The 18,135-nt window shown below is 39.5% G+C and overlaps 1 protein-coding gene across 10 annotated transcripts; it reads right to left on the reverse strand.

The window, feature by feature from the left end:
* Window positions 1-11,294: 11,294 nt before the first annotated feature.
* LOC145136550 (disease resistance protein RML1A-like) lies at window positions 11,295-17,103 on the reverse strand. Of its 10 annotated transcripts, none has more exons than XM_079070671.1 (7): window positions 16,452-17,103; window positions 14,885-16,025; window positions 14,409-14,807; window positions 13,495-14,316; window positions 12,785-13,394; window positions 12,179-12,350; window positions 11,295-11,718 (listed from the first exon to the last, which is right to left on the reverse strand). In XM_079070671.1, the coding sequence occupies exons 1-6, from the start codon at window positions 16,970-16,972 to the stop codon at window positions 12,184-12,186; spliced, it is 3,660 nt and encodes a 1,219-aa protein (XP_078926797.1). In that variant the 5' UTR covers window positions 16,973-17,103; the 3' UTR covers window positions 11,295-11,718; window positions 12,179-12,183. The 10 variants fall into 10 exon arrangements, 4 of the variants coding, with proteins under 4 accessions (XP_078926797.1, XP_078926795.1, XP_078926799.1 ...); XR_013720536.1 differs by lacking the exon at window positions 11,295-11,718 and adding an exon at window positions 12,481-12,559 and having other exon boundaries at window positions 12,214-12,326; XR_013720534.1 differs by lacking the exon at window positions 11,295-11,718 and adding an exon at window positions 12,481-12,559 and having other exon boundaries at window positions 12,219-12,350.
* Between the last annotated feature and the right edge of the window lie 1,032 nt (window positions 17,104-18,135).

The raw sequence follows: 18,135 nt of genomic DNA on the forward strand, positions 1-18,135 counted from the left end.
GGGTATATTTTCAGATCTATGACCTTGAAGGGCTCACATGGCATAAATGTGCAAACTTTATGGCTATGGAAGCCCCATGCAAGTTATAAGTTGCCATTTTAGCCTTTTAAGCTTCAAAAGGCCATGCATGGGGAGAAAGTTAGGAACTTTACGTGTTCATGGAGTGCTTAGAGTCTGGATCTCAGTAAATATGCCTTAGTTTGGAGTATGGATGGCTTGTAGACCAAGATTTAGGTCCAAAAGGTTTAAGGTTTGAGCTAAACCCATGAAGAAGGGCTATTAACGAGTAAAGTTGGAAACTTCATCCATAAAAAGGACGTTTTCAGTGTGCATGAGGAATAAGAAGTTGAGATCTGAAGAGTATGAGCTTAATTCTTTAAGAAGGCCCAAACAGACTGAAGAACTCATCGAGTCCATGGAGGAACTTGACGAGTTGAGTCGTTTTGTCCCGATTCTGTACCAGATAGAACTCGATGAGTCAGGAGGATGACTCGGCGAGTTGGATCGCGATTTAAGGATTTTCAAGTTATAGAACTCGGCGAGTTAAGTCAACCCAGAATGTTGACTTTGACCAGAATGTTGACTTTGACCAAGGTGTTGACTTTGACCAGGGGTAAAGTAGTCATTTTACCCTAAAAAAGATTTTGGATATTGATTAAGTGTTATTGTGATGATGTTAGCTGGGGAGTCGCGGAAGCAACCGATAGAGATTCCTTACCGAGAGATTCAGCAGCCAACTTTGTGAGGTGAGTTTCCTTCAGTAGGAACGGGTCGAAGGCACCAATGTCGGCCCGTGTTTAATAGCTAAGTGTGGGTTGGGCCCGTATCTTAGAATTGTTTATGATTAGTAGCTAAGTATGGGCATGGCCCATATCTTAGAATTGTTTATAATTAGTAGGTAAGTGTAGGCAGGGCCCGTATCTTAGAATTGTTTATGATAAGTAGCTAAGTGTGGGCAGGGCCCGTATCTTAGTATTATCTGAGTATGTTTATGAATTGGTAGATTATGGTATACTTGTTGTCTGCGTGATACTTGTATTTCTGTTTAGATAGTGGGGTGTGGGCGGGGGCCCGTATCCTCCGGATAGCGGAGCGTGGGCGAGGCTCGTACCTCCTAGCCAACTGAGTGTGAGCGAGGCCCGTATCTCCTAGTTAGCAGAGTGTGGGCGAGGCCCGTATCTCTGAGATAGCTGAGTATGGGCGAGGCTCATATCTCATAGTTAGCCAAGTGTGGGCGGGGGCTCGTATCTCCTTGAGTGTGGGCGAGGCTCGTATCTCCTAGCTGCATGTTATATGATATGTATATGGTATGTGGTAGTTTGGGGAGACTCACTAAGTTTCGTGCTTACAGTTTTCAGTTTTGGTTTCAGGTACTTCCGGTAGCAAAGGGAAGAGCTCGGGATGATTGCAGTGCACACACCATATGTTCAGCCTGGGATTTTTATACTCTGATATTGTTGACAGATGTTATGATATTTTGAGATACACTACTTATGTTTTATGAGATGATTTGGATTATTATGGTTTTTATTTATAATATAAAACAAAATTTTTGGACTGTATTTTTGGGATGTTTCATTTTTTTTCTTTGTCGGCAATAGAATCGAACACCAAGCTTTATTATGCCGGTGGTGAACAGTCTGAAAGCCTTTGTTCTCTCCAGTTGCTTCCTTGATAACATCTTCCTACTATCTTTGTTCTCCCCTAAAATCAACAAATCAAACACCAAATTTGCCCGAAACAAAACCAGATTTGCAACCCTAACTCTCGATAGGCTTGCAATTCCGATTGAGGTGGAGGCCGAGCCACCAATAACTGTCGACACAACAGCAGTGGCAGCCACTGGTAGTCGGTATGCTAGGAAATCAAGGGAGGAAGCGGCCGCTATCAGGATTCAAACCGCTTTTCGTGGTTACTTGGTATTTACTTGTTGAATGAAATCACTCATTCGTGATATGACTGATAAGTGATATCAATCCATCAAAAACATGAAAACATTTGATTGATTTCAGATTTATTTTTCGTGATTTACAGGTGAGAAAGCGTTGTGGGCTTTACGAGGACTTGTTTGATTGAAAACGATGATTGAAGGACCTGGTGTCAATCGCTAAACCGCTAACACACTCAAATACATACAAAATGCAAATCAATGATAGATCAATTCTCGAAGGATCAAAATGTCAGAGAATCAAGCTCTTCAGAGCATAAATCTCAGTCCTTGGGTAATATGGGAGTTCCATGGGCAGGGAAGGAACTGGGCGTTGAGACTAGACGAAAATTGTCGGATAATAGCCTTTCCTTGTAGTGAACTTCTATAGGATACGAATTCGAGATTCCGAGTAACCATTTCTGAAAGTGAACTTCTTTCATTGCTATCATCCGGCCCGATTCCAACATAAATCTCTGTCCTCTGCGACTAGTTCTTCTTTAAAACGATACCATTGGTACGGGCTGAGAATGAAATCTAGTGGCGTGATAGGTGGTGGTCAGTGGTTCATTATTCTCACGATTTCAACCATCGGGACTGAATCAACTCATTCGGTGTTTTGCAGGCGGGTGTTCCTCAGATAACATAGATCAGCCTCCCCCTTTCCCCCAGATTCCTAATAAAATCATATAACAAATTAAGCAAATCATCAAAGAGTTGTATATTTGTGTATAAAAGATTTGTTCCTTTACCTGTCATCGAGAAAATTTCAAAATCAGTTTGTGTTTATCGAAGCAAGTCAACTACAGAAGAAGGTTAAAGAAATAGGGAGAGGGAGTGAGTGCAAGATCCAAAAAAAGAAAAGAAAAAAAGCCACATAGATTATGCTTTTAAATGTTAGACTTTAAAAAGAAAAATAAAAAGCCAAATAAGCTTATTGTAACCGGTAAAAGCGGCTTAAAATGTGGTCTATCCCTTTATTAGCGGGTAAAACATAAGTTTATGCCCTTAGGATACAAAAAAATAACATAAATGACCTTTAAAACGAATATACTAAACATCATTAGGCTATAATGATAATAACCTTATTTGTGTCCAACCTATTATATTATACTTAATATTAAGAAGAATATTCTAAATATATTCTATTTTATCCAACTTTTATAGTGTAAAAGATTGTGTTGATAAATACTATAAAAAAAATAATTATATTTTATATTTTATTTTAAAAGTGAGTTTCATGTAAAGTGTAGTATCGGGTTGGAGACGCACTTACTAGTAGGAAGGATGGATTTCAACACTTTTTTTGAAGGATGGCCCATTCTTTTATGCCACCATTGACCGAAGCACAAAGAATAGATTAGCCTTTTCCAAAGTAGTACAGTCTGTCCCATTTAACACATGTTCCAATCAGCTTCCTTGACCGGTCCTATATAGCACACATATAAGAATCTAATTGTGCAATGCTGACCGTAAATTTTCAACTAAATTTTTCATTTTTAAAACACATAAAAACTCATGTCACATTTTTCCAAAAACCACAATTGTCTCAAATGTCAAACACAAATCCACAAAATAACTGATAGTATCCCAGAATCCTCAAACATAGTCTCGAACAGGTGTGTACAATCAAGCCGGTCCCTTCCCGCGATCCTGAGAAGTACCAGAAACACATATCACACAACACGGTAAGCACGAAGCTTAGTGAGTTCCCCAGAATACCACATACACAAATAATAAGCCTCTCATGGCTATAACTCGGCATGGACCCTCCGGTCTCATGCGTCTCGGTGAGGACCCTCCGGTCTCACGGCTCGGTGTGGACCCTCTGGTCATGTGTCTCAGTGAAGACCCTCCGGTCTCACATCTCGGGTTGGACCCTCCAGTCCTATATCTCAGTGAAGACCCTCCGGTCTCACAACTCGGTTTGGACCCTCCGGTCCTAACTCATAAAGCACATAATAATATAGCATATATCACAAAGACAAAATGCATGATATCACATAACTCAATGTAAGCACATATGATCCTCCGGTCGATAACTCAATTAAGACCCTTTGGTCACTCAGTGTTACCACTCAGGTAAGTATAGTGAGAAGACTCACCTCGGAAGTAAGCAAGTAGATCTAGCACCCCACGAACAGTCTAGACTCCGCCTACATAATGTAATTATCTTTAATAAGCAATTTGTAATAACCACTCCGAGATGCTAAGCTAACTCCTCCACTAGATCTCAAAAAGGGTGAAAAGACCATTTTTACCCCTCCATGGTCTCTAAAGTCCACAGTTGACCAAACCCTAAAAGTCAACGAAAGTCAATGCTCAAGTCAACAGTCCATGTTGACTAAACCCATCGAGTGCATCCACACGACTCGTCGAGTTCCTCCGTTTTTCTCAGAAGTATCGAGAAAATCCAACTCAACTCGTCGAGTTGTCTCATCAACTCGGTGAGTTACAACGTGTCCAGACTCATCGGGGAAAACCCTAACCGACTCGTCCAGTCAGCTCACCGACTCGTCGAGTCCCTTCAGTTCATTTTCTCATTCAGACGTTTTTAGGTGGAAATGATGTCTCATACTCTGGATCTAACCTTCTAAGGCTGACTTATCACGTAAAGCTGCAAGCTTTACGTTCATGCATGGCATCAAGGGCTCAAAATGTCAAAACAAGCTCCATAAAGGGTTTCATGCATGGAGACTTGCCCAAAGCTTGATAAAGCTTGGATCTTTGGGCTCATGGGGCCTCCTTTTGTCCAGATCTGGAGTCTCAACTCCATGAAAAGCTCCAGCAACTCAAGATCCACATGATAAGGGGAAAAAAGCCCTAAAACTCCCTAGAAGGAGATCTATCAAAAGAAATGCTCAAGATGGTAGCTTTTTACCTCCAAACTGAAGCTAGCACAGAAAAACACTTGATCCAAAAGCCTCTTCTCGTTCCAAGGCTTGATGCTCTTCAATCCTCTTCCAAATATGCACTAGAACACCCAAAGTTAGCTTCTCTCTCTCACACAAGCAAATACACACGATTAGGGTTTCTCACAGGGTATCAAGGTGACAAGGGTGGCGGAAATGAAGGATTAAGGTCCTTTAAATAGGACACAAACCCTGAAAATTAGGGTTTTCTCACTCAGCTCCTACTCGTCGAGTTGGGGTCCTCCAACTCGTCGACTAGACTCTAGAAATCATGCGGTCATTAACTCCTCTACTCGGCGAGTTGGGGCATCCAACTCGTCAAGTTTCTCTGACATTATGAATGTAAAATAATTAAATATTATACCTAGAAGTCGGAATGTTACAAATGCAGTGCATGTCATCATTTAACTGATAAACAGAGATCAGATTACAATTCAGTTTGGGAACCAGAAGTACATTTTTTAGTGTAATTTTGTCAGATAATCTGACACTAACCTCACTAGTAGAAATTACCTTTTTGCCATTAGGCAAACCTAGCAGTGAGCTTAGTACTTTTCAAATGTTATTTAGCCAAAAAGCATCGCCTGTAACATAATGGGTTGCCCCTAAATCAATTATCCACAACCTTTTTTGAAACTTACCATTTAATCGCTTTTCAGGAAGTTTTGAAGTGCTCATCATGCATGTGAGTGCTTTCCATTGCTCAGCAGTGAACAACAAGGGAGTGTTATTATTACCTCTAGGTGCAGGACTATAATTTGTAGTTATCGAGTTCATACATATCATTCATCTTCCACGTCCAATTAATTTACCGCCTCTACCTCCTCCACCTGATTTACTTTGATCCTCTCACCATTCCGAATAGCCAACTAGCTCAAAACAATTTGCAGCCTCGTGTCCGGTTTTCTTATAGTGAGAGCACGTCAAAGAATATTTATATGTTCGTTCTCCTCGACCTCTACTTTTGTTTGTGTTGGCTCGAACAGAAAACCCTAAAACGTCAGTGGGTTTGTCTTCTAAGACTACTTTGGCAGTTACTACCAACTGAATCGCTTTATAAATAGATGAAAATGGATCTTGTGATACAATACTTGTGCGAAGAGTGGAGAATTTATCCGAGCACAATCCCATCAGAAATTTGTGAAGCATGTCGGTATCTCTTCTTCCCTCATTTTTGGTTCCAGCAGTGCAAGCCACAAAACATGTGCAAGTGATGATCGGCTCATGTTTGTGAAGCTCCTCCCATAGCGCCTTGAGTTTCCCAAAGTGTTCTAACATCGGCATGTTCTTTGTTTGCTCACACTTAGCGATCAAGGATTTTAGTTGCTGAATTCTTGATCCATTGACCACAACATATCAAGACTTGAGGGTATCCCATAACTTTTTCGCTTCTCGATGCTTTCACATGCAACATTTAACTTCAGGATCAATTATATTCATGATACATGATACTAACATAGAATTGATTATATTCTAATCAAATTCAGTGACAGGAGGAACTCTTTTAGTAATCGTCCCATCAAGAAACCAAATTTTCTGTGTGATTCCAAGGTCATCTGGATATCACCAGTGATCTTGATATAACCTCCAAGGCGATCTTGTGGACCAAGATAAAACGAAGAGCGATCTTAGGGGTTGCGATTCCGCCTCCTCCCGTGCCTCCAACATCACCTCCAGTCATAGTAATAGGTAATAATTCTTATTATTATGGTAAAGATACAAATGTTTTGTATAGAAAAACTACAAGCAAATCACACATGTAAATACAGGAGAGGAAGACCAGAGAAAAGGTAAGTAGGAAATTAGGGGAGGGAATTAAGGAAAGAAATCAGCGAGAAAAAAAACATATCCTTCTTTACTCCCCCTCAAGCTGAGGCATGTAAATTTTGAATGCCCAACTTTTCGAGCAGCGTACGGAAGTGTTGAGCTTCGAGTGGTTTGGTCAGGATGTCGGCAATTTGGATTCTGGTAGATATCTACATGGGTTGTATTTCGTTGGATTCGATACGTTCTCTAATGAAGTAGCAATCCATTTCAACATGTTTGGTGCGTTCATGAAATACGGGATTGTTGGAAATATTACGAGATGCCTGATTATCACAAAATAGTTGTGTCGGTCTCGAGCTAGTCATGCCAAGTTCAGCTAGAAGCCACCGAACACACAAAATCTCGCTTACGGTAGATCCCATAGCCCTATATTCGGCTTCGACAGATGAGCGAGAAACGACATATTGTTTCTTGGATTTCCATGAATTGGGAGACCCTCCTAAAAGCAAGATACACCCGGTTCTAGATCTTCTAGTGACGGGTCACCCAAGCCAGTCCGAGTCACAATATCCGGTGAGATTAGTGCCGCCCTCTTTAGTGAGGAGTATGCTCTGCCCTGGTGTAGTTTTTAGATACCGAAGTACTCTAGAAGCCGCAAACCAGTGACCTTCTCTCGAATCACTAACGAATTGGCTAAGGACATTTATAGCGTAAGCAATGTCAGGACGAGTAACTTGCAAGTACATGAGTTTTCCAATTAATCTACGATATTGGTTGGCATCCACTCGTTGATCGTCATCACGTTTGTCTAGTTTCAAGTTTTGCTCCATGGGAAAGGTACTTGGACGACATCTCATCATCCTAGTTTCTTCCAAGATGTCAAGTGTGTATTTGCGTTGACTCAACACCATCCCTTGTTTCGTTCGTGCCACCTCAACCCCAAGAAAGAATTTTAATGGCCCGAGGTCCTTGATGCTAAACTGATCGTCAAGGAATCGTTTGGTGGCATGGATTTTGTCTAAGTTATCCCCCACAAGGATAACATCGTCGACGTAGATAAGGGCGGCAACAAAAACACCCCTTCTTTGAACAAAAATAACGAGTGATCCGACTTGGATTGCTTGAAACCGTAACTTTGTAGGGAGGTGGTGAGCTTTTGGTACTAGTTCCTCGATGCTTGCTTGAGCCCATAGAGAGATTTCTTAAGTTTGCAAACACGATTATCATTTGGTGTCTCGAACCCTTGTGGAATCTTCATGTAAACTTTCTCGTGTAGGTCGCCATGAAGGAATGTGTTGTTAACATCGATTTGGTGAACATGCCATTCTCTTTTGACGGCAACGACAAGAAGTGCTCGGACGGTGACCAACTTAGCAACTGGTGCGAAAGTGTCATGAAAGTCGTCCCCTTCCATTTGGGTGAAGCCTTTAGCTACGAGCCGAGCCTTGTATCTTTCTATTTCTCCATTTGGTTTGAATTTTATTTTGTATACCCACTTCGAATCTATGGCACGTTTTTCTTTTGGTAGCTCCTCAAGCGTCCAAGTTCCATTAGTTTTGAGGGCTTGTATTTCTTTCTTCATGGCCTTTACCCATTTAGGGTCCTGAACAGCTTGTTTGAAATGTTTAGGCTCATTATTTGAAGTAATGCCGTCATGAAAGCTTTATGTGAGTCGGTAAATTTATCATAGGAAACATAATGTGCTAGAGGATGTACCGTCGAGGGCTCATGATTGGAAGTGGGCGATGAATGTTCTTGATTTAAAGATGGGGGAAGCTCTACTTCGTAATCTTCGAATCTTGCTGGCCTGCTTCGGTTTTAACTTAACCTGGGTTGTTCGTAATTGGGATGCTCGAAAGTGGGCTCAATTATGGTGTTTGCTAGCTCATTTATTTCTTCGGCTAAATTGTCGTTACCTAAAAAGGGTTCATCAGGCCCAATTGTGCCAAGTGGGCTTTGTGAACTAGGCTCCTCTTGTGTGATGCCATAAATATTGTTATTTTGGGCCTGTGTTTGGTGATTTTCATTTTGAGCCACTGTTTGGTGAATGGCGTCATTGTCTATTTGCTCACCAATATTACTTTTGTTAGCCCTGTCAGTGGAAGTCTCATTAATTCTTTCTTCATCAACTTGCATGTATTCCCACTTATTTGGAAAAACAAAGACTTCTTCCTTTTCAAATTTGGTTTTGTGATAAGGGAAGATTTCTTCAAAAAACTTGACGTCACGAGATACGGCCATCCTTTTGTGTTGAGGGTCGTATATTTTGTAGCCCTTGGTACCGTGAGGATAGCCTAAAAAAACGTCGGGTCTCCCCCTTTGTTTGAACTTGTCGCCCTTCATATCGGTCCCAAAAACTTCCATATATTCGTATTCGGGTTTTCGGTTGTATAGTATCTCATAGGGTGTTTTGTTTTCGATGACCTTGGAAGGCAATCGGTTTATGATGTATGTGGCGGTGAGAACGCACTCCCCCCAAAAACGAGTGGGAAGATTTGCCTCAAATTTCAAGGCCTATGCGGTCTCCAAGAGATGTCGATGTTTTCATTCAACAACGCTATTTTGTTGTGGCGTGTGTGGACAAGTAGTCTCTAACAAAATGCCATTTTTGGCATAAAAATCATGCATATCATTAGATACGAACTCTCTGCCATTGTCGCATTGAACTTTCTTTATGTTTCTTCCAAATTGGGTCTACACCATCTTGTGAAATTCAACCAAACAAGTGCTAGCTTGGTGCTTGTGCTTTATGAGAAAAACCCATACGGCTCGGCTAAAATCGTCAACGATCGTCAAGAAGTAATTGGTGTGTGTAAAGGATGGTGTGCGGTACTTTCCCCACACGTCACAATGTATAAGGTCAAAACAAGCACTAGTTTTAGTGGTACTAATAGGAAATGGCAATCTAGCAAATTTTGCTTTAACACAAGAATTGGAAATATCCTTAGAGTTCAAAGAAACATTTTTAATAAAACCAACATGAGAAAGTTTTGAAATGGACGTGTGTCCTAGCCTCTTATATATGCTACATCCCAACCGTGCTCACCATCGCTTGCCTTTTTGTTCTTTTCATCCCCATGTTGTATAAGCCTTCATCACTCTTACCCATTCCAATCAAGGCCTTCGTGGTCAAATCCTGTATTACAAAGAAAGTTGGAAAAAATGTCACGGCACATTGCAAATCCTTAGACAATTTACCAACTGACAAAAGATTGTAGTTAAAACTGGGAACATGGAGAACATTTTTGATGGTGGCACCATTGGGAAGGTCGTGATCTCCCCTCCCTTCTACGGGTATGGCCGCTTCGTTTGGTATAATGACCGGTGCCTCGTAGTTTCCTTTTGTGATATTTTTAAGCAAGGAATATTGGTGGGTTATGTGATCGGTGGCTCCCGAGTCAACAACCCACGAGTTTTCACGAGATAACTCACCTGCCATGTTTGCGATCGGAGCATTTTCTTCTTTCTTTGCTCCTTTTTTTTGTTACCAAACAGTTTTAGAAACTGTTTATATTGTTCCTCGCTCAACCCGGTTATGGGACTTGAATCTCCGTCCACACATGCAGCTTTCGGTTTGTTTTGTTTGCCCTTCCCCGGCCACCAATCTGGGTAACCGATGTGTTTAAAGCACCCGTCCTTATTGTGTCCGTCTTTTCCACAGAAGTCACAGGTTCAGTTCCATCACCACCGTTCCGTTTTGGGTCTCTTCGCCAGTTCTTGTCTTGGGTTTTAGTGTGTTCTCGCTTACTGGGAACAAGAGCTTGGAAAGCGGTGGTGTTCTGGTTCGGCTTCTTACCACCAAAAACAACCCTTTGTTGTTCATCGTCTGCGACAAGATGGTAGGCTGTGCCAAGGGTGGGTATCAGTTGCATTGCTAGAATTTGGGTTCGTATGTTTCCAAAATCAGAATCCAATCCCAACAAGAACTCGTATAACTTTTCTTTATCTTTGATTTCTGCAAGTTTCTTTCCAATGTTGCAGGTACAACCTCCACAGCCGCATGTTGGTGTCGGTAAAACCGACTGAATTTCATCCCATAACCCACATAATTTCGTGTAGTAGGTTGAGACTGATAGTCCGTCTTGCCTGATAGAACTCAGGTTGCTTCAATTCATACGCTCGTGTTGCGCTTTCTTTTCCAAATCGTTCCTTCAAATCGGCCCAGATTTCTTGAGATGTTGAGGCGTATTTGACACTTGTTTGTATTTCTTTCTCCATTGCAGTGTTTAGCCATCCTTTGATCATGGCATCACACCGATCCAAGCCATGTAATCGGCTGTGTCTGGTTCGGTTTCTTGATTGACCCGTTAATGAAGCCAACCTTGTTCTTGGCAAACAAGAAATTGAGCATTTCTTGTGACCAATCGAGATAATTTCCGTCGGTAAGCACATCATTGACGTGCAACTGCCTTGGGTAATCTGAAGCATGAATATAGTAAGGAGAGTTGTGGTCAGAACCGTGGTGGGAACCGCCGTCTTTATTTTTCTTTCTGCCATCTTTGTCACCTGCCATGGTGGTTGTTTATTTTCTTTGGACAAAGGTCCGATAAGTGGTTGTTTATTTTCTTTGGACAAAGGTCCAATATGTGTATTTTTGTTAAACCTGCTCTGATACCATAATAATTCTTATTATTATGGTAAAGATACAAATGTTTTGTACAGAAAAACTACAAGCAAATCACACATTTAAATACAGGAGAGGAAGACCAGAGAAAAAAGGTAAGGAGGAAATTAGGGGAGGGAATTAAGGAAAGAAATCAGCGAGAAAAAAAAAACATATCCTTCTTTAATAGGTTTGTTTCAAACCTGCTATGATACCATGAAATAATCAACACAACTGAACGATTCAATTTATCCTAGTATTCATCATGATCTCAATACTTATACATCAAGAGTTCTTATCAGGAAACCAATTAACAAACAGATAAGACTTAAATTTAAAATACATTTGAATACCATGAGATATGGATAAGATGTATCCGATATACTTTAACAATTACCTTTGAGACAATTTGATGACATGATTTCAATGGAACAAGCTTTCATTCTCGGGTGACATCGAAAGAAGACTACGGTGTGGGTTCTTCTAGAGGAAGAGATCAAAGGAAGCCCCTATCAAAAACTCAATGCTTTTATTGCCACAGATACGGATATACAATGAAATATTACAAGAAAAGGAAAGAAGAAGTAAGGATGCAAATTTTGTATATGGCGATGAGACTAATGAAGGGGAAACAATGTTTATGACAATTGAGGGAGTTAAATCTCTTATTGATGATGCATGGTGCAAAGATGGTGTGTGTGTTGATCATGTGCAAAGAAACAAGAAGGTGTGTATGCCTGTGGATGATGTTTCTGCACACACACAGACACACACGAAGAAGGAGAGAGGATAAAAGGGTTCTTGTACTAAAACCGAGATTTCTTTATTATCATCAAGAACAAGTTTAATATGATTACAAGTGACAATATATAAGGCTTCAAGCCTTCAACCACCATCCCTTTTGAACCAACCATCACACCCCTTCATTTGATAGTTAAATAGCTATAACTAACTACCATAATTAACTACCTATTTCAACAGCAGTGGCGGCATACTCTGCTTGAGATGAAGACCGACCTGCAATGGTTTGCTTCTTTATGCATATGATATGGCACCCGAACCAAGAGAAAACACATAGTTGTAGGTGCTCCATTGATCATCAGAACAACCAGCCCAACTGTTGTTTGTGAAACCAAACAATCTTAAAAAAACCAATAACAGCAATCAGAATACCAAACGATAACAACAATGCTAATAAGGTTATATACTTGGTAGTTACTACTATGGAAGAACGTGCATATTATGTGAAAGGGGATGGCCTAAAAACCTGCCTCGTTCGTTGATGTGATGGTATCCTTTGAACAAAAGACCGTCTCTACTCATCCAGTTACGGATCCTCATTTTCATGATCTGTGTATCCAGATTTAAAAGAACAATAAACTAAACTCATTTCTTCACCTAAAAGTTCTGGAAATAGATCACCATCACAGTGGCCTAGTGGTGATCACTTGGGATTTAAACACGCCAAAATGGAGTGTTCTCATGTTTGAATCCTACAAGCTTTAACCTTGAGGTGACCGGCCAATAATAAAATAAATCTGGAATTAGAAAAATATTTAAGAATTCATGGCGTACCTTTATATTGGGGAATATAGCCAACTAAATTCTGGGTTGTTTTATGTTGAAAGAGGTCTTTAAACTCATGGGGATGATTAACAAAGCGATCATGGTTTAAGAAGTAATCTCCTGATGTTAATTGGAAAGCAGACAGATCTCCACCAATGATATGTTTCCACGACTTGTAATAACTCAATGGATCTTCTTCATTCTCTATATCATTGTACACAGGATTGACTGCACACTCTTTTACCATTATACCGCCATCTTCCTCTTCCTCTACAATGGTTACACTAACTTCATCACCATTTTCGAGCTCATTTTTCCCAAACATCCAATGGCTTAACCATACCAAGTCTTCATCAGCTTCTCGGACAGCAAATATATAACCATAATATATCCATGTGCGATTTTTTGTTACATTCCTTACTTTTAATCTTAAAGAACTAACCATCCCACTGCCTGAAAATGTATGCACAAAGCATATATTTATTCCCTCAATCCTTCTATTTGTTGAAGACGATGGCATGGTGAATGATATGGATGAACCATTGTTTTTATGACCTAGCCAATCTGGAACCACTTTCCCTGGAAAACATGTGCTAAATATTCCAAATTCGTAACACATCTGCAGATAAAATATTAATGTGCAGTATTTTTGGGCATATTAATTAGTATGTAAGCATGAAGTACATATACATGAGATGGTTGTAGAAAGAGAATAATACATGAACAGGAAGTTTCGTCGCATGAGACCATATATCAGCATCCCAAATCTGCACCTTGTGATCTTTCACATGCTGTAAATTTGTCCACCCCAATCTACATAATATTTCGTCATCAATTTTTGCTATAGCTTGAATTTTGAATATGCCTTGAACTTCAGTCAATGACACAGAATCAACGTAATAGACCAATGGTGGTATTGTGATTTCTTGTGGGAACGTTATTTTAACAAGTGACTCACACCCTTCAGCACTCAAACGTTTGATTGTCCTTGGAGGACACAAAACTGACTTTAACTTCCGACAGTACACAACAGAGAGTAGTTCAAGCCTGCTAAGGCTTCTCACACAGTCAGGCAGGGAATCGATTGGATTTTCGTCTAAATGTAATCTCTTCAACATTGACATGCTGCTGAAGTCCGCTGGAAAGGATTCATTAGATAAATTGTTGAATCTAAGTGACAAGGTTACCAATGAAGATGGCAAGGAAATCAACAATGACTTTGGACTTTTCGGTACAAATTCTGCAACAGAAGAGGAAGAGGCACGCGACTGTTTGCTGATGCTAGCTGCCCAACCGTCTAAAGATAGTATTCTAACATTCTTTAACTTGCTAATACTGCTTGGAAGCATTTTAAGCTTATTGCAGTAGCTCAGATCAAGAAGACGAAGACTATCACATCCACCAATTGATTCACACACATGAACCAAACATTCACACCTTTTAAGTATCAACCTCTCAAGTGCAGGTAGCCCGGAGAAGTCACCAACTCTAACGAGCTTCTTGCAATAACTTAAATTAAGAATCTTCAATGACCCAAGAAGCTGTTGCATTGGACGTCATTTAATCAAGAATATATGTTATTACGAAGATATCAATCAACAAAAAAGTAAGGTAAAAGCTTTGAATCTCATACCTTTGGCTTCTTCCAAAGCTGTGTCAAATCACTATAAGACATGTCAAGAGCAACCAAATTTTCCATTGGTAAGCTCGAAGGTATGTATTTCAATTTGAATCCATGCATACACAACCCTCTTAAACCTTTCGGGAAATACTTGTAGGAACCTTTGAATTTTACATGATTGAGTTGGAGTAGATTTAGTTTATCCATCTTTCTTAATGCATCCGTTTTCAATTCAATTTTCTTGCAATGAGAAGAGAAATTTAGAGCGCTATGGGTTGATGGACCTATTCCAAAAATCGTGTTCGGATCATTAATTTGAATTTCACTGTCTGCAAAACTACCTGACCCACGTAACGGCTCTTTCTCCAACACTTTCATGTCAAGGACAAGACCTTGAATTTTTGTCGTGTCCTAGCCATGAAGATATTAATGAATAATAATTGAAACAAAATAATGAAGTACATATGAAGAGTATGATATAAATTTACCTTGTCTTCTTTCAACAAATAGAGAGACTCCTCATGATTCCATACTCGACTCCGCATCCATGGCTTCTCAGGTGATTCCCGACGAACCAAATCTCTCCCCATCTCTTGAAGCAATTGGTGCATCCTCAACTCATTACTTGCACCAATTGTGAGGAGACATCTATCTATGAGCTTTGTGATCCCATATGATGTGCGAATACCACATTCCTTTAATATTGCTTCAGTCGCTTCTCTATCTTTTCCAACAAAAAAACATGCAATATGCTTAAACAATTCTTTGCAATTGTCAGATGGCAAAGAATCAAAGCTAATCTGCAGGACCTTCTGTACATGTACATGAGTATGGAATTCTCTTGTCTCTAGCATTTCAAACGTATCCCTCCATGTGTCTACATCTTCGTTGTTTAGAGAACTTCCCAAAAGTTTAAGAGCCAATGGATGTCCTCCACAATACTTTGAAGCTCTTATTGCCTCATTTTTATAACCTTCCTTAGGATCATAGCCTCCAAATGCATGCCAACATAAAAGACTTAGAGATTCAGTATCACTTAAACCATGAAGTGCATGTTTTTTATGTTTGGGAGGAACCCTCATGCGAAATAAAGCACATTTTTCTGTTAAGGACCCATCTTTGGTTGTTAGAATAATCTTGCTTCCTGGATGAAGAAAACCAGTTTTTCCAATCAGCACATCCACTTGCTCAAAGTTATCAACACCATCAAGAACTAAAAGCATTTGTTTATTAAGTAATGCTTTCTCAATCTTATATGTGAGCATATCTACATCATGTTCTTCAATCATTCTTTTACCAAGAATGTCTCCAAGAAGCTGTTTTTGTAGATCAAGTAGTGCACGTGTTTGTCCTGCACACCTTCTTTCGATGTCTTCAACAAAGCTACTTCTTTCAAATGCATGGTAGTGCGACCTATAGATATATTTTGCCAAAGATGTCTTCCCGATCCCTCCCATTCCTGAAATTGTGAGAATTTCCGCAGTTTCTGATGATCCTCCTTTCAACCAGGAACTGATGATGTCAATAGAAATGTCCATCCCAATTAAGTGTGGGATAGTACTCTGCAAGTGTAGTTCCAATCTACTACTGATTTCATTAACCAGCTCTTCAATAACCATCATCTCTCGTCTGAAAATTTAATCAAATAAGATGAACACAACCAATGGAAATACTCCAAGTAAACAGAAGTGATCAATAATTAGTCTTTTGCATCTAATATCTAGTCCATCAGGTATCCAATTGTCAAGGGTTCAGTTAATAGAGTGGTATGTTTTGTTACGTACCATTTTGATTTGAACCACTGAGCCATATGATATATACTATTTATACTCTACTATACTTAGGTGTATGTCATTTTTTAAGGCCCTATATATACCTCGATTACTATTGTAAATCCTACTGTCATTATTAGTAAATAAGAAACGACTCTAGTTCTTTATTTTTTTCACATATTTTATTTGTGTGTTAATCTTAACCTTAACAGATCTATACTGTTTATACACAATGATACAAAACTGAGAAGAATTTGGTGGAAATGCATAGTATGGAGTTTACCGGCCATTGACATCCTTTCCTATCAAACCAGCAACTTCTGTAAGTCCTTTCGTCCACATCTCCAACTTACGTGCAGCTTGGATTTTCTTCTCCTCGTCCTTTTCGTCTTCGATCCTCTGTTTGTGTTCAGATAACGCTTCTCCAATGGAGCCTTCTTGCTTTCTGACATGGGTCGGCTCAACGTTGTAAAAAACAGGGATCACAATATGGTTGGAGGCCTTTCGCTGCTCAAGGATCATCACGAGTTCATCCAGACACCATGTTGATGATGCGTAGTTTTTAGACAACACAATTATTGAAGCACGAGAGCTTTTTATAGCTCTTGCAAGCTCGGGTTTTAGTTCTTCTCCAATTTCAGCCTCTTCCTCATCCAGAAAGGTAGAGATGTTTTCATTCACTAAAGCTTGGTAGAGGTAATCTGTAAACCCCAGACGAGTGTCCTTCCCTCTAAAACTCAAGAAAACGTGATACTTTCTTGCTGCTGTTGTTTCTTCTTCTTGTAGTTCAGTCAGGATGGCCATGGAAGTTGAGATTACAGGAGTGTATATGAGCTGGGAGTATAAATTTCTTTGCTTCTGCTTTTTGTTGTCTTAGATCTTAGCTCAAGAGAGATCGTGGATGTATCTTGTTTGGTAGCAGAGTCAACGTTTGGCAAGTCAATGTGTATTGTCTTATTTATCTGACTTGGTCTCCACTAGCATAAATTCTAATTGGCTTTTAGAAAATGCAAAGAAGACTCGTGTAGTTATCATGTTTATGTTGTAGGAAATAGAGAAAATATCCACCAAGTTTCAAGTTGTTGGTTTAGTTCTTATTTTAAAATTTAACTCGGGTCATCTCATATAATATTATTAATTATTAAAAATTAATTGCATGGTTCGCCCTTATATAAATTATTATATGGTTCTTTCCTGTTTTTTTTTTTTCAATTTATATGTAAGATTTCTTATTATTTTTAATTATTAAAACTATTTTAAATAAGTTGTGGCCGCTAACCGCCCTCTGTGAAAGAATATGTGTTTCACTATTTACAATTTTCCTTCTCTCATCTATACCACCACCTCCACATCTTCGCCACTCTCCTAAATTCATGATGAAAATCATTGAACGGCAGAATGCACCTCCATTGATCTGAACACCGGAAAGGAGGAAACCACCTCGAACTTGATACAGATTGCTTTGAATTCGCAAATTTGAGACAAACTAGTAGGGTAGGAGGTGATAGTGGGGAGTTTGTTTTTTGTTGGATACCACCCTAAGCTCCACCACTTCTATCGGATCTGCAAAGATGCATTATCGTAGTCCCCCCCCTACCCCCTCAAAATTTAAAGTTTAAAGTTAAACTAGTTTTTGTGTATCATGGCAATTATCCGAAAGCTTCGAAGAAATTGGTCAAAACTACAAGGAAAATATGAGGTAAGAAATTCAATTTTGATTAAATAAGATGAGAGTGAATAATCAGAATATGATTTTCTCTGTAAGTGTTCATAAGCTTTTCTTACTTTATTTATCTTTATAATATTAATTTTTTTATTTATCGCTAATCGCCGGAGTCTGGACTGTTGACCGTTGAGACGTGACCTCCGGAAAAGTCCCAATATTTTACCCTAATTTACGAAAAAATCTCAATCTAAAATTTGTTTACGAAAAAGTCCCAATTACCGGTAAAAATGACGACTTGGCC

This window comes from Lactuca virosa, chromosome 9, assembly GCF_052849685.1.
Source record: "Lactuca virosa cultivar CGN04683 chromosome 9, Lactuca_virosa_CGN04683_v6, whole genome shotgun sequence".
Lineage (NCBI taxonomy): Eukaryota > Viridiplantae > Streptophyta > Magnoliopsida > Asterales > Asteraceae > Lactuca > Lactuca virosa.

What these genes read in the sequence shown, in the direction of transcription:
- LOC145136550 (XM_079070671.1), bottom strand. Translation starts at nt 16,972, where the DNA reads ATGGCCATCCTGACTGAACTACAAGAAGAAGAAACAACAGCAGCAAGA. An exon ending in GGAAAGGATGTCAATGGCCG is followed by an intron (nt 16,026 to 16,451) that starts GTAAACTCCATA and finishes TTAAATTTTCAG; the next exon opens with ACGAGAGATGATGGTTATTG. An exon ending in ATTTGTTGAAAGAAGACAAG is followed by an intron (nt 14,808 to 14,884) that starts GTAAATTTATAT and finishes CTTCATGGCTAG; the next exon opens with GACACGACAAAAATTCAAGG.